General features: G+C 40.4%; 1 protein-coding gene across 1 annotated transcript; it reads right to left on the bottom strand.

The window, feature by feature from the left end:
* Positions 1–8,159: 8,159 nt before the first annotated feature.
* LOC142106839 (ferritin heavy chain B-like) lies at positions 8,160–15,043 on the bottom strand. Its single transcript, XM_075189875.1, has 4 exons — positions 14,807–15,043; positions 11,681–11,827; positions 10,377–10,502; positions 8,160–8,477 (listed from the first exon to the last, which is right to left on the bottom strand). The coding sequence occupies exons 1-4, from the start codon at positions 14,906–14,908 to the stop codon at positions 8,322–8,324; spliced, it is 531 nt and encodes a 176-aa protein (XP_075045976.1). The 5' UTR covers positions 14,909–15,043; the 3' UTR covers positions 8,160–8,321.
* Between the last annotated feature and the right edge of the window lie 1,575 nt (positions 15,044–16,618).

Below are 16,618 nucleotides of genomic sequence, written 5' to 3'. Positions count from 1 at the left end.
GTGTGTTTGCATCATTTGATTGCATTGCACTGTAATGAACTAAATTGCATTGTCTAGAAGAAGCTCCATCGTGTATTTCGTTAGCGATTCCCCAGAGATATGAATTGCCTGGTAAGTAGTGTAATGCAATTACTTGGCGATGATGAGTGCATAAGACACTGAAACGGTTTGTACATATAATGCATTCTATCCATTAGAGCAGGGGTGTCCAACCTTTTAGCTTCCCTGGGACACATTGGCAGACGACGAGTTGGTTTGGGCCGCACATAAGATACACTAACAATAACGATAGCTGATCATCCAAAAAACCATAGAAAACATAGTTAACATATATATATATATATATATGTATATATGAGGGAAAAAAAGTGATTGATATATATATATATATATATATATATATATATAGATATCACTTTTTTTTCAAATCCCCCTATACTTACCTTTTAATCGCCCTGTTCAAAAAATCCTCTATAGTTATTATACTATAATCACTTTTTGTATTGTTTCGATGCAATATCATTTAAGCCAGGCATTGTATATCAGGGTGCCCTGACCAGGCCTGCGGTACCTGACATATACACCACTGTGACCCCAAATTGTGACCTGTTTTGATAATTACACCACTATGTTAGTTAAGGGATAACAACTTATAATGGGCCAAAGAGAATAATATATAATGCCCCATTAGTAATACAAGTAGAAGTATGTAGCAGGGAGATAAGGTCCATGATGCTCCAGGACCAGGGGACTTTTATTCACTTGTTAGCGTCCCTTGAAATAATAAAAAAAAATCCCCCTTAACTTACCTTTTAATCAGCTTGTTCTCCTGTCCTCTTCTCTTCTTTTCTCCAATTCTGTGCTGCTGATTGTTCTTCTTGTGCGGGTGTCTCCTCTGTGCTGCGCTCTGCAATGGATGTTGGGCGTGATGACATCACGCCCGACATTCACTGCGAGCACCGCACGGAGGAGGAGACAAGGGAGGGAGCCGGAGTACTAGCTGACGTGACGGCGTGACCGCAAGGTAAGTAGTTTCTTTTCTTTTTTTTTTGCAGGATTTTTTTTTTGCCATTAAGAGCGCTGCCCCCTTACCACAACCAAAACTCCTTCTGGGCCACATTTACAGTGTAAGACCTTTGTAATTTTGTTGTTACATGATACACTAACACACAAACATAATAGCCAATGTAAAGGTTTTAAGGACACAGATAAAAGCATACTTGTTACCTACACAAAGTAGAGGCAGCTATTTTGCTGGTTATCCAATATTCGTGAAAAAGCAGCATTTAACTTCTCTAAGAAACAGTGATGTCAATGGGAAACATGCTGATTATTACTGTTTTTAAAAACATTTTTTATAATGAAATAAATAAAAATGTAAAAAATATTTTTCTGAACAAACCAAGTTAACCCTTTTAGCTCAGATATAAGTCACTTAACATATGCAGATCACAGCCATGCATTCCCTCTGAACATTAATGTCCTTTCCTACTTAGAGTAGACTAATTACTGCTTTGTAAATCAAAGTAGCCCACTAGGTGAGAATCTATTAGGCAAATGCAAATGATAAAGTCTACCTATGCATGTATATAAGAAATATTAACTTTAAAGGACATGCCTTCATATTTTATATTTTGGGAAATCAGTATGCCAATCTTAATTAGGGGCAAAAACCACACAAGGATTGTGAAGTATAGATAACAACTGTGCAGGAAAACCACAGTAGTCACATATCATTCGGAATTGTAGTTCATATTGTTGTAATGCCATCATATTGATATGTAAATGTACAGGAGGTAATGACTGGTTTATTGAAGGGGGAGTTATGTCTCTGGGATATACCCGAAAAAAGTTATGGACGGTCAAAACTTTTGGGCTATTTTTAGACAAACTATAATTGACACCCAGGGGACATTTCCTCCCCCACATTAGCATAATCACTGCCGCTCTGAATGCCCTAACAGTTAAACCTGCTGAAATACCCTGTGTGTGAGAGGGCAGTTTGTCATCTCTTGGGGTGCAATCTAATTGAAGGACTGTCCATTTAATTCTGCCTTGTCCCTGGTATACAGATTATGATACTTAAGTTTTATTCTCTGTAACTTCATCCCATTTGTTTTTACAACTGTATGGCATTTATTTTTTTGTATGTCATTTATTATATGATATTTTTTAATTATATTCAAATGCCCTGTACTGTTATATATTAAATTTAAAATTGAATATGTTTTGTCCTTGATACTCTAACAAATCCATTAGCCTTTTATGAAGAGTACTGCTTGACCATGTTAACCCTTTGACTGCTGGCGTTTGATTTGTCAATCCATTTGACTAACAAGCCTAGTGTGTGCCAGCATGTACATTTGTGAGTTTTGATGTGTTAACCGTTTGAATGCTGGTGTATGCATTGCTAACCTGTGTGTAACAAGGAACATAGGGTGTGCCAGCAGGTGCATTTGGGTGCCAATATCTTGGGGTCCTATTGCCTATTCAGTAGGTGGTGGCAGATCATAGGTGTGTGTGGATGGGAGGGCAGTGCTTGGGGGCGATTGTAGCTGAACAAGCTGGTCAGTACACAGTAATTCAGTAGAAGGTTAGAGGCAGAATAGTTTGGATGAGTTAAGAAACAGAACCCGTTGCTCAGGTACTGGTGAAAGGGCAAAGTGGCTTAGTGGCTTAATGACATCACGGTCATGCGCTTGAATGCGTGCACCTTTGACCTGCAATAAAGAGTGTGTTATATTGTGATGAACAATTATTGAAATAAGATAAGTAGGTAGAGTGTAGCGATATAGTGATCGAAGATAGTAACCCGTAAGTTTTGCAGCAATTCCCAAGTGTACTTTACTTAGTCAAAGTTCTACTCTTACAAATGACAAACTTGAAACTATTTCTCTAGACCTCTGCAATGGATTTGGACAGTATTACTCTGGTTAAAAGATCCTTTTCGTGGAAAAAGGTTTGCTTGACTCTCTAACTAGTTTCCAAGGTATCAAATTGGCCACACATGGGTGGGATCTGGATGTAGGTCAAGCAGCCGGATCGGTTCCGGATTCACTATGGCCTTTTAGTCGCAGCTTTTGTGGTCAGTAATTGGCCATTTTTCCAATGGACCTCTTTAATCCCCGCTTGTTGTCTAGTATAACTGAGGTGACCAATTGAGTTATACCAACAATAACGGATTACACAGACATCACCACTATAGCTGCAACTATATCTGGCTAGATTAGGAGAGATTTTAGGGGAGAGTCAATTAGGAGCATTGTGCAGCCGGACATTAACGCGATGTCCGGCTGCGCATGTTACTGCCAATTACGGTAAGGAATCTCTGCTCATTTTCTGGGAAATTACGTACTCTTATTACATAAACTGGTGTGCAAACCCAAGAGTATTACATCTACACCCCTGTGATATATTACAAGATCTTTGCTATTGTTAGTGAAACTTTGATGCCATGTCTACTGTGTTTTACATTTATTTTATAATTCAACAACCAAATAAAATCATTACATACTTACAATGTACAATCAACCATACAGTAACCATTTAAAACCACACAAATAATTGATATGTAATAGTGTTATATTTAAAGATAATACTAAAACATCATTTTCCAGTGCTAAGAACAGTAAAGATAAATATTGCAGTGATTTCAGAATGAAGAAACAGTGACACCTTGTGACATATTTATAGATAATCACTTTCTTTCTTACGTAATTCTTGAGCAGCCGCAGTCACCTGCTCGGTTATCCTGATTTCCTAGTAGTAGTAGAAACTGTTGTAAAAAGAACCCACTGATCTCACCTAGATGTTTTTTTTCTATTTCCTGCACATTTTAGGGTTAGGTATTTTATAATCGGTTTTATTTTTCTTTTCTGCAAACTTTATTGCATTGTTTCCTTCACTTTCCAAAGTACTGTACCTGATTTTGGGCATTATAGTTAGTCATAAAAGATTATTTAATGCAACTTTTTTCTCAGTGTACAGGCAGACTGTACTGGTACCTGTCGGGCATCTCCGTAGCAGAGTTTGTAGCCGATGATGAGCTTTTTATGGCCCGTGTCTCGTTTCGCAGGGCACACAAGAGCAGGAGTGAGTATATGCCAATGCACCCTTCTTAAAGTAACAGTGCACATATCTGTCATCACTCAGATACCCAGTATAGGTTTTGCTTACTGACGTGGGTATTGTACTGTTCTGTATTGTATTACTGTTGCTCAGCTTGGATTGGTTCCTGACCATTGTGCTTTGCTGCTTGGCCTGACCTTAGTGGATGGGCAGCATGGTGTCCCAGTGGTTAGCATTGCTGCCTCACAGCGCTGGGGTCATGATTTTGATTCCAATCCTGTGCCTTATCTATGTGGAGTATGTATGATCTCCCAGCGTTTGCGTTGGTTTTCACCAGATGGTCCGTTGTCCTCCGACAGTCCAAAAACATACTGGTACATTGTTAAGGCTGACGGCAAATATCATAAACTCGTAGAACAGGTAACAGAGGTCTTCACCTATAGCAGCCGCCTTTCCCGTAGAGCTGAACGTGCTCACATGTACTCAGATGCCCCAGGTCTTAAACTCAGAGTAGTACAAGTGTATAATCTTACTGTAGCGCAGGTGAGGGCCAGGTGGTACAAACAGCGAAGTCCAAAATGAGCCGAGGTCAAAGGGTAGAGCAGGCAGCGGTAGTGAGGTCCAGGCAGAGGTCAGGGCTGGCGGCAAACAGCGTATCCAGGTAACAGGCAGAGGTCAGGGTCACGAGCCATTCAACAGAGTTCAGTAAGCGAGCCAAGGGTCATACACGAAAGAATAAAAAAAAAATAACAAGAGCAGAGGAGCAGAGAAAGAAGCAGGTGTCACTCACCAGACTGTGAGTGCTTCTTCCCGTGTGTTTAGGAACCGTGGCCGTCCACTATCCTGAGGGTCTGCGCATGCGCAGCCCTTTCAAACCTTCAGTACCTGTTCCTTTTAGTTAATTGGCTGATCAGGCAACACTCCCTATTTAAAGCACCTGAGTTCCATACCTCGTGGCCTGATCTTGGAGTCTCATTCCCCATGAGCCTCTGAAGGTGTTCCTGTGTTTCCTCGTGTATTCAGCTCAGCTGATTCCTGTGGTTTCCAGACCACTTTAACTCTCCTGTGGTTTCCAGACCACTTTAACTCTCCTGTGGTTTCCAGACCACTTCAGCTCTCCTGTGTTTCATCGTGACTGTATTAGCTGATTCCTATCCGCTGCCTCCGTGCTCTACAGTTATCAGCTCACTTCAACTCTCCTGTGTTTCATCGAGACTGCACCAGCTGATTCCTATCCGCTGCCTCCGTGCTCAACAGTTCCAGCTCATCTCAACTCTCCCGTGTTTCATCGTGACTGCACCTGCTGATTCCTATCCGCTACCTCCGTGTACCTGCAGTGTCCTGCTTGCCGCTACCCTTCAGTTCTACTCGTGTCTGCAGCCAGCTGATCCGCTCTTCGTGCTTCTACAGTGTTCCTGCCTGTGTCAACTCGTCAGTCTGCATCGGATCAACGCCTCGCTGCTTTCATCTCGTCTAGACCATCTCTACTCTTCAGTGTTATCCAGGTGTCCAGTTCTATATACTACTGCTTCCTGAGTATTTGTCACGGCTGTGCTGTTCAGAGCGTCCCGGCCGTTGCCATGGCGACATCTGGGACGGAAATCGGCACTGACGCCCCAGTCGTCATGACGATGGCCAGGACACATCTGAGGGGCCGGAGCGAGTCGCGGCGGTGCCGAACCGCCGAGGCTCGTAACATACATAAATTGGCTTCTGACAAAAGGGACCATAGTCTGTGTGTGTGATAGGGAATTTAGATTGTAAGCGCCAATGGAGCAGGGATATATGACTACATATTTTCTGTGCTGAGCTGCGTAATATGATTGGAGTTATATAAATAAGGGCTAATAATAATATTTTGACCTCACTATTTAGCCTGCTTATTCTGTAGTGTAAGAAGATCATTTCATTGATGACATTTTTATTACAGCAAACGATCTGACAAGTTTGACGAATGAAGGAGGCTGGTGAGAAATCAGTCACAATCTCATGACTGGCTTTATAAAACTTGGGAAACATCAGCTATCACCCTACAGACATCTAAATTGTATAATATTGTTTCCATCCTGTTCTGGATGGGAAAAGTCCATGGTAGGAGGTGTCGAATTTCTTAATTTTTTTTCGTCTTCCGCCTCTCTAACGTTAATGGTAAAATGACCCATATGGGACTTAATTTCTGCACCACTACAACAGAACATTTCCGGAATGGAATCAGGATTCTTGTTTCCTCTGTTGTGGTGAAGTTCATGAAATCTCGGGAAAGCAAATTACTTCTGAGTCTCTACTGAAGCTTTAAATGAGGAGGTAGAATGAGGATTTTGGATCTCACCCCCTCTGGATCGCGGACCGTTTCGATTTGACTACTGAATACATTTTGGGGGCAGCCATCCAAACGGCCGATTTCTTAAAGCAGAGACCTCCATTATACCATGTTTTGGAACTGAACCAGGAGATAATTCTTAAGCATGCAGATAGATGGCGCTCTCCTCATAGATCTTATGACAACAGCCAATATTTCCAACTATAGAAATTTTTATTTTCTGTTAACAATGATTCATATGAATTCAACAGACTCCAATAAATGTATTCTTATAGATAAATGGTGCTTTTCTCTATTTATCACTGCTCCTGCCAATAATGAAAATATTTCCTAGTGAAAGTTGCTTTCTTTGATGACTTATAGATTGAGAGGCGGTCTATTTAAGGTATGTCTACTTAAAACATAATCCCCAATTACCACCAAGTATATCCCCTGCAGAAAAGTTAATTAAAACGTATTAATTCGATTATAAGTCACCCTCCCTTGTCCGCAGCATACCACCAGTTTTGACCTGTGTTTTAGACTGGCTTTATAAAGAAAGCACCGATGATTGATCCGACCCTCTCCGAAGGGCAAGTTAACATCGTAATATTTTGCAGTTGGCAAGAGACTCTACGGCAGTGTTTCTCAAACTCCAGTCCTCAGGACCCCCTAGCAGTACATGTTTGCCATATCTCTTTGCTGGAGCACAGGTGTATTTATTACTGACTGACACAGTGTAGCAGGTAGTATAATTATTTCACTGGTCACCTGGCAATCCTGCACTGTTAGTGGGTCCTGAGAACTGCACCTGGAAGCTCTTTAAAATTTCTTGTCTGGCAAAACAATATCTTCCTGTTGCATATGTGCATGCAGTAGAGGGATGCACAAGTGCAGAGCCGTGACTAGAAATATTAGCACCTGGGGCAAGAAGGAAATTCGTCACCTTCAGCTGTAACCAAATTGGTGTAAGATATTAATTCCCAGTGCCCACTTTATATTTGCACCCTGGATGGCTGTCCCTCTTGCCCAGCCCTAATCTGCCTAGTTCACCACATCAGATGGAGTAAAAAAAAAAAATCTGCAGCCACTCATTTGGTGCGGTCTTGTCATGCCAAGCCATGTGCATACCCTTTAACACAGGGGTATTTGTACAAGAGAAGGTGCCACAGATGCGCTATATGCACTGCAGAGCCACAGTGTTGCAGCTTTGTTACTCACCTAAATTATCTCAAAAGAAAAAGTGATAGATCCTGTTTCATAAAGTTTTTCTCTCTGAAAATGAATGAGTTTTACGTCTGTCATTTTTTTGTTCACATGTTATTTGAAGATAATTAGTTCTTTTGTGGGCAATGTTTTAAAATTGATTTGCATCAGGAATGCGTGTGTGTGTGTGTACATTATAGCCACTTAGGGCTAGATTTACTAAGCTGCGGGTTTGAAAAAGTGGGGATGTTGCCTATAGCAACCAATCAGATTCTAGCTTTGATTTATTTAGTACTTTCTACAAAATGATAGCTAGAATCTGATTGGTTGCTATAGGCAACATCCCCACTTTTTCAAACCCACAGCTTAGTAAATCTAGCCCTTAGTTTACAACAGTGCATATAAATCTTCATGTGCTATGTGCATAGGGTATTTTCTGTATGACACCTATGTCATGTCCTATGTGGAATACTTTTCTTAGTCTGTAAATTTGAAATCTGTTTTACTTCACTTAATACAGACTTACTCAACTCTACACATTTGCTCTAAGTTTTCTCATTTGGCCCCAAAAAACACACACAAAGGATTAATGATGTAGATCTTGTATTGGCATGTACAGTAAAAACTATCACAGCACACATCTTATATATCACTTTCACCATATGTGTAATTCAAACCACTAAAATGACATAACATTGGTTAAATCAATATTCCGATGTTTCTGGGTTCACTGTGATGCAAGGTCCTCTTAGCTGCTCCCCTCCATGCTGTGCTTGTCAAACAGGTACTCTCCCATGCCGTTACGGGGGGCGTCCAGGCGTTTCAGGTTAGTAATGTGGTTCCCATACTTCTTAATGTGCTCCACGTGCTCCCTCATAGGCTCAGACTCCAGGAAGTCACAGAGCTGCAGGTGTGAGGAAAATGTAATTAATTCTTAGGAGAAATCTATGTTTTATTATTATATAATATAATTATTAGACAGGGTGGTCCATAAGTGTGGAAACACCCTTTTAAAAATTAGAGTTGCATCCAAGATGGCCAACTTCAAAATGGACGCCATGCCCTAAAGGTTTTCCACCACACCCAGCTCATATATGCAGGGCCGGATTAAGGGAATGGAGGCCACTGGGCTAAGGGGGCCTCCATTTCCCCGTGAGGGCCCCTGACCGATCAATACTGCTGCTGAGCACTTTCAAGGGCCCCCTGGATGCCATAGGCCCCTGGGCTGTAGCCCAGTTAGCCCTATGGTTAATCCGGCCCTGCATATATGTAGATACTGGATTAATATTTCCTTACTCATTTCTTTTTTAAAAGGCTGTATAATATCCTCGATTACTTGGGACTCCTCTTCTATTTTATACCAAAAGACTGCGTTTTTTTTCAAAGTACCTGTGGAGGAAGCCACTTTGTGGGCTGTACTAATATTCAGGAGAATGTGGGGAATCATTTCACTATGAACTTGTGACATCACAGATACATGAAGTTCCTAGTTTACTGATCGGCTGCATTCTCATGAATATTTGGTTCTGATCCCAAAATGGCTGCTTCCACCACTCTTCAGTGATGTCATTACTTCACGAGGAATGGATAGGCTACCTTTTCATGGGTCCAGCCCACAAAATGTCTCCACTGTGGTTTAATGTGTTCATGACAGGCCACAATTTAATATAAAAAGGTAAATGGACATTGGAGATCATTTACGAAGTACAAAATGGCTGCATGCTACACAAAAGCCGCATTAGATATTAGGGCAGCACAGTGATAATGGCTAGAACTTCTGCCTTACAGTACTGGGGTAATGCGTTCAGTTCCCGACCATGGCCTTATCTGTGTGGAGTTTGTATGTTCTCCCCGTGTTTGCGTGGGATTCCTCCGGGTGCTCTGGTTTCCTCCCACACTCCAAAAAACATACTAGTAGGTCAATTGGCTGCTATTAAATTGACCTTAATCTCTCTGTCTGTGTGTGTATGTTAGGGGATTTAGATTGTACGCTCCAATGGGGCAGGGACTGATGTGAATGAGTTCTCTGTACAGCGCTGCGGAATTAGTGGCGCTATATAAATAGCTGATGATGAGAATTAATACTCCACACAGGGATGTTCAATTCTTAGCCGTAGCTTTCAGCTAGAATACTCTAATACCTTAGTGCACTACCTGTGGATGAGCAGGGGGATTTATAATCTTACATTACCATCTTGGGGCTAGAGTAAAACAGAATAATAATTAATCTTACAAGAATACACCTTTCCTGAAACTAAGAACAAAAAGCCTGTGCAGTTGCCTATTCATTGGGGAAATCAACGTCAATATCACCAAGGTATGGAATAATTTACATATGTGTTGATGAATTTTACAAAGCACTGTTAATCTTGCCAACATTTTAAAAACAGTTCTTGGGATGCTTTGCTGCCGAGTCTTTGAATATAAACACATCACTCGTGATACTGGCACAGAGAAACTTGGAGCGCTACAAGGAATTTGTTTTATTTCCTTTTTTAAAGATTCTTCTTCAATAACCCATAAATTCCAGAGAACACATATGGCAACAATTGCATTCAATAGGCAGAAAAACTGGAATTTTATTGTTTGGTCAGTGCTGAAAAATAGAGACATTTCTCGGGAACACAAAATGTCCTAATCTTTCAAATCTGGGATTGCACCTTAAATTTCGGTGACTATGCACCGTTTTATAAGGTGGAGACATTGTCTAGCACATGGAGTGTGCTTATTATAGTACAAGACCCTCAGCAATTATCATCACCTCAGGATGTACCTGTGTGTGTAATTTACATCAGTTACTCACATGGGGATCTTTCCTGTCAGTTGCCACATTATGTAAATCCAGCGTAGCCTGATTAACAGTCTTCTCCAGATTCAGAGCTGTTTGCATGGCATCCACGGTACTTCCCCACTCGTCTCTCTCCGGTTTCTGGGAAACAGGATAACACATGGCATATTAATTAAATATACATACATAAAGGCTTGATGGTATTATTTACAAGTAGGTGGAGTAATGTACTCTCTCATTGAATAGCACAGTGTTTCATATGGTTACAAGGCAGTCAGCCATTTTATTTTATAGTTTGCCATAAGATTTCGCCAATGGGCTTGATAAGAAATATCTATAAATATTTTTATTATAAGCCCTTCCGCCTTTTGAATAATTTCCATTCTTCTCCATGTTCTGTTTAGATGTACTTTATTGCATTAATATTGGTGTCCACTATAATGCATATATTTGTTTGCAGTATTTTTTTATTATTATTATTTGTTTTAACAGGTGCACTACACGTCTCACCAGGCCTTGGATGCCTGGGCATGCTGGAATTTGTAGTTCTACAAGCACCAGCATGCAATAGCCGCCATGGATCTGCTGACACTTGTAGTTCTACAAGTGCCAGTGTACCCAAGCAGTATAGGTATGCCAGGGCCTGTTAATATCAGTAGCGCACCAGCACATAAATGCTCTATTTTCTGTTTATGACCCCAGCACCCACTGGCAGGAGGAGACTCAGGGGTATATTTACTAAACTGCTGGTTTGAAAAAGTGGAGCTGTTGCCTATAGCAACCAATCAGATTCTAGCTGTCATTTTGTAGAATGTGCTAAATAAATGAGAAGCAGAATGAGTGCAACAGATTGGGGCTATTTTATTCATGGGGGGGGGGTATTTTCTTTACAGGCCCATTTCACTTATGGTATCAGGGGCAAACGCAGGATTTTTTAGAGGAGGGTTTCCATTACACGCAGCCAGTGGGCGTGACCAGCATGCATGGGGGCGTGGCTATAATTTTAGACAATGTTTGGCTGCTCTCCAAATCTTCCTATCACCATAATATACACGGGCAATGCTGCGTGTTCTACTGTTAGGTGAACGGAGCTCTTCTTTTTCAAGCAGAGCCGTGTGAAGCGGTGGCAGGGTCCAGCCACCTCAATTATACACTTCCCTAGGCTTGGAGGGGGGTTTCCAGGCACTAGGAACCCCCCCATCTCGGTTTGCCTATGGGTATTCAGCCCATTACTGAGCTGCCTCTCTATTAGATTCTCAGTGCTATTAGCAAGTCCTTTTAGAGGCATGTAATGTTGAATCTCTCAACCCAGACCTCACCTTGATGTCCTGCAGCACAACACGACCCCCACGTTTGTTCTGGTATTTCATGAACTTCTCTGCATGCTCTCTCTCCTCGTGGCTCTGCTCCTTGAAGAACTCAGCTACATGATGAAGGGCCACATCGTCACGGTCAAAGTAGAAAGACTGAAGTAAAGGAGAAGATTGAGTTTTAATATTCAGTGTTCGTAGGTAGAAGTCGAAAAGTTTATCAAGATTCTATTTTTTCTCACAGATCAGGAACTGTATTTCATAATCAATGTTCATGAGGCGCCAGATCATGCAGCACCATACAGTTATATAGAAAACAGACACGTTACATCATACAGATCCATATTGGAATAAGAGAACAATCAATAACATCAGTATAAAGACATAAGAAAATATTATGACTAAAATAGTATGACTTTAAATAAAGGGAAAGATTATTATTGTAAGTAACCTATTATACACAACAACAGGTCGCTTTGTAAGAACACTGATAAGTGATTTGAAAATAGAAGGAAAAAAACAAAACACTAAAGTAACTTCAGAGACAACTATGTCTATATAAATATCTACTTGAATATGTAGTAGGTATACGTCAGTCAGACCCACTAGATGCATTTTTTGAGGTCTCCAATGTTGCTTCACTGTTTACATGAAGCTTCTTTACAGCAAATATTGAGTACATTATTAATATTAAATTCTCAGCAAATGTCATTATCAGACATGAGTCACATACGTTTTAAGACATATGATTGATGCTGATATTCATTTCCATCAATTAATCCCAAACAAGACCTAATGCTTTTAATTGATGTTGATACCTGACTCACCCAGTCATTGTTGACACTTATCATGATAAACCAATTTTTAATTTTAATGAGACTTATAAATAAATGAGACTTGATACAGACACTGAAGGACTCATTTACATTAGGACTCTGTGTGTGGCTTAGTGATCAGCACTTCTGCCTCACAGCACTGGAGTCATGAGTTCAATTCCCGACCATGGCCTTATCTGTGTAGAGTTTCTATGTTCTCCATGTGTTTGCGTGAGTTTCTTCCGGTTTCCTCCCACACTCCAAAAAACATACTAGTAGGTCGATTGGCTGCTATCAAATTGACCCTAGATCTGTATATGTGTATGCTAGGGAATATAGACTGTAAGCTCCAATGGGGCAGGGACTGATGTGAGTTCTCTGTATAGCGCTGTGGTATTAATGGCGCTATATAAATAGCTGATGATGACTGTACTTATTCTGTATAAGGCCTGCAGTACCTATGTGTCACCAGAGGTGCTGCTGTTAGGACATTGGGCATCTCCTCACCTGCAGGAGTTAATGTCATTCCCCTGTCGGATCACCTGCACCTGCTTCCCTGACTATTTATTCCTGCCCCTCACTATCAACCATGCTGGTTATCTATCACCTTATCCTGTGCCCTGGACATTCTGTCCACTATTGTTTGGTTGTAACTTTGGCTCTATCTTCTGCCATAATTCCAAACTCAGTTTACCTGTATTCCTTCAGCACCTTGTTTGCAGCATTTGCCTAGTAATCTTTTGCATTGTAAATTTCTTTCTTTCAATCCTGCCACACCCAGGTTCTGTTATACGTGGACTGTATTCTGATAGTTTCCTGACATTCCTGGATTGTGTTTGTTTATTGAATTGCTCAGTAATTTTCTGCAACTGAGCATTTATGGTTCAATAAACTGATATCCTTCACCTATTCTGGACTACTCTGCTATCGCTGCAACAACAATTTAATCATTTTTGTCACTTCTCATCACCCAATTTTTTTTAAATTATTGTTTTATGACATCTGACAAGTAACGGATATGTAACTCATTAGTCGTTTGTCAGCATCAACCAAATATTTGAAATGTAAGATTGGGGTGACTGACAACCGTGATTGAGTCAGGGGTCAGCTTCTGACAATGTCATGAAAAGGACTCTAAGGAAAAACATTGTTATACATGCCAGAAAATATAGGGTTCACATTGTTTTGCAAGATTGACCCAGATTTTGCCAAATCTAAAAATGGAAATAATTTTTTCCCCAGAAAAAAAACCCCATCTAGTAGGATTCATTGTTACTTCATTTGACACCCAAACAAAAGACAAATGTTGCTATTTTCTGTTTAATAAGTATAGGAGTCATATATAGGCTCTATTTAGCAACCCTAAATGGTTCTCCTACTCTTGTAACACTACAACCCCCATGATCCTTTGTCCAACCACAGAAGCTGTATTTCATTAACAGATAGACATTCTAAGAGTCCAGACTCTTGCATTAGATAATTCATTTACCATAGCAAACCATGATAGAATCTACATATAATAAAAGTAACAAAACTAATAGAATAAGGATGCAACTTTAATTTTTAAAAAAACTTTAAAATGATGTGTCCACACTTATGGACCAACCTGTCCAAATCATTAGGATCAGATTAATCAAGATTATATGCAAAATAAAGTATACATTTTTCAATAATAAAAAAAAAAGTTTAAATATTGAATTATCTGGAGGTTTATTGTGCAGAATATCACATTATTGCTTCCAGAAGATAAAATATCATGCATGTCCATCTGGCTATTTTTAGTATGCCAAAGAAGGTTCCCATTCAGTTCTATATTAGGCAGAATATTTTGCAACCCAATTTCATATTCTGCTTTATCCTAAGATATGGATAAACCATATTTACATTTAAAACAATGAATGAGATAATATCTTAAAGCCTGATTCATTAAGGTTCTTAAATTAAGAAGTTTCTTATTTCAGTCTCCTGGACAAAACCATGTTACAATGCAAGGGGTGCAAATTAGTATTCTGTTTTGCACATAAGTTAAATACTGACTGTTTTTTCATATAGCACACAAATATCAACTTTAAATTTCAGTGTACAAATAAGCTATCAAGTATTTGTGTGCTACATGAAAAAACAGTCAGTATTTAACTTACGTGCAAAACAGAATACTAATTTGCACCCCTTGCATTGTAACATGGTTTTGTCCAGGAGACTGAAATAAGAAGTTTCTTAAGTTAAGATCCTTAATGAATCAGGCCCTTAGTTTTTAAGTTAAGTTTGTTTGTGATGCATATCTTAGTGTTGGGTTTCTATGAGGTTCTGCACAACTTACCATGGACATGTAGGTATAAGATGCATACATCTTGAGGTTCACCAAGCGGTTGAGAGCTGCCTCGCTGTCATGGCTGTAGTTCTGGCGCAGTTGAGAGTTCATCTTGGTGTCTAGTTCGGAATCTTGGGTTTTTAAGATAAATGTAGAATCGTTTATCTGTTGCTAGTGCCAGAGAACTTTCCGTTCAATCACTGTTGAAGCAAGAAGTGTTTCTGACTGTGAGTTTCCAACCACTATGAGGCCTTTTATAGTTTGTTGAGCCTCATAGGCTGATGCCACACCTCACAAGCCAATTAACACATCCTATTTCTGCTGAATCACCGGTGCACCTGAGCCCACAACCTGCTAATGTTACAGGTTATAGTATGTCAGTCATTAGGAAGAATTTCTGCACAGTCATGTTATTCCCCTGACAATTCCATCTAGTTATGGAATATTTCCTAAACAGCGGAAAACTCTGCACGTATTCTTTACATTGTTGTCCGCTTCTCCTTTACACATGAATGACGTCAAAATGTTATTCTTCAACATCTTTCCTTTAGACTCAGTGGGTCAAAATATTTGGAATTTCAGGGTTTAATGCAGTTTTTATCTGAGGTGTTCCCTTCCTTCGCCAGAAGGTGGAGAGCACAGAGCATGGATTCTCTAACTCACTCAGAGAGGGCTCAAGCTTTTTCGGAGGGCTGTATTGGAAGATATTACTGATATGAAGGAGGTTGCTTAAACGTGAAATACATAGATTTAGTACAGTAGAAGAGGAACTTCTTTGCACTTATGTCATAAAAACGGCTCCATAGTCGCCAGGAATAAATACTTTCTTAATTCTATTAATTCTTATTTCTTAATTAATTTTTATGTTCATGGTATCACTAGCACAATTCAGTGAGTGTAGTAACTTCACATAGAGAGCGAGCCATTCCACTACCCTGTAACATATTTGCAGTCCTTCAACACGGTAGTAAGACATTTCCTCCGTCAGACTTGTAGTAACACATTTGTTCACCTCCATCCCTCCCCTGTAATACCATATTAACAACCCCCATCACCTCTGTAGTAACATCTCACTCTCCATCACCTCTGTATTAACAACCCCCATCACATAATGATTTCTCCCTATAGCACACAAGCCCCTCCCATCCCCATAGCAACACATTCCCCTGTGCATTACTCCAAGGCAGCATGAATGACTTGATCTCACCCAAGAGACTAAGCTGTGCAGTAGTACAGGGACTCTCTGGAAGCATGAAGCTAATTCATTCTGATTCTCTGCAATAGTGACCTCACAGCCACAGTGTAAGCTGGTACAATGAAGGACAGATACCGTTGTCCCAGAGACCCGGGGACAGAAATACTGCAGTATTGTTTCTGTCCTGGCATCCCAGGTTTGCCTGTATCCATCCTGCTTCCAGCGGGCCTCAAAAATGGCCTTGCCCGCCGCATGTGTTTGTTGTGCACCCGTGGTTTACACAGTATACACCAATCATCATCACCATTCACTGATTCCGCAGCGCTGTACAGAGAACTCATTCACATCAGTCTCTGGCCATTTGGAGCTTATAGTCTAAATTCCATAACATACACATACAGAAAAAGAGAGAAAGAGACTAGGGTCAATTTTTAATAGCAGCCAATTAACCTACTAGTATGTTTTTTTGGGAGTGTGGGAGGAAACCGGAGCACCTGGAGGAAACCCACGCAAACATATAAACTCCTCACAGATAAGGCCATGGTCGGGAATTGAACGCATGACCCCGGTGCTGTGAGGCAGAAGTGCTGACCACTGAGCCACGTGCTGCCCACCAATCTGTCACA

Source organism: Mixophyes fleayi, chromosome 11 (genome assembly GCF_038048845.1).
Source record: "Mixophyes fleayi isolate aMixFle1 chromosome 11, aMixFle1.hap1, whole genome shotgun sequence".
Lineage (NCBI taxonomy): Eukaryota > Metazoa > Chordata > Amphibia > Anura > Limnodynastidae > Mixophyes > Mixophyes fleayi.
The sequence above is the reverse complement of the archived record's forward strand: the minus strand, read 5'-3'. Positions and strand labels throughout refer to the sequence as shown.

Excerpts from the sequence above, each read along its gene's own strand:
- LOC142106839 (XM_075189875.1), bottom strand. The coding sequence starts at position 14,908 with ATGAACTCTCAACTGCGCCAGAACTACAGCCATGACAGCGAGGCAGCT. Across the intron at positions 10,503-11,680 it reads TTGTGCTGCAGGACATCAAG|AAACCGGAGAGAGACGAGTG; the intron begins GTGAGGTCTGGG and ends CCTGTTTCCCAG. Across the intron at positions 8,478-10,376 it reads CTGACAGGAAAGATCCCCAT|CTCTGTGACTTCCTGGAGTC; the intron begins GTGAGTAACTGA and ends TCACACCTGCAG.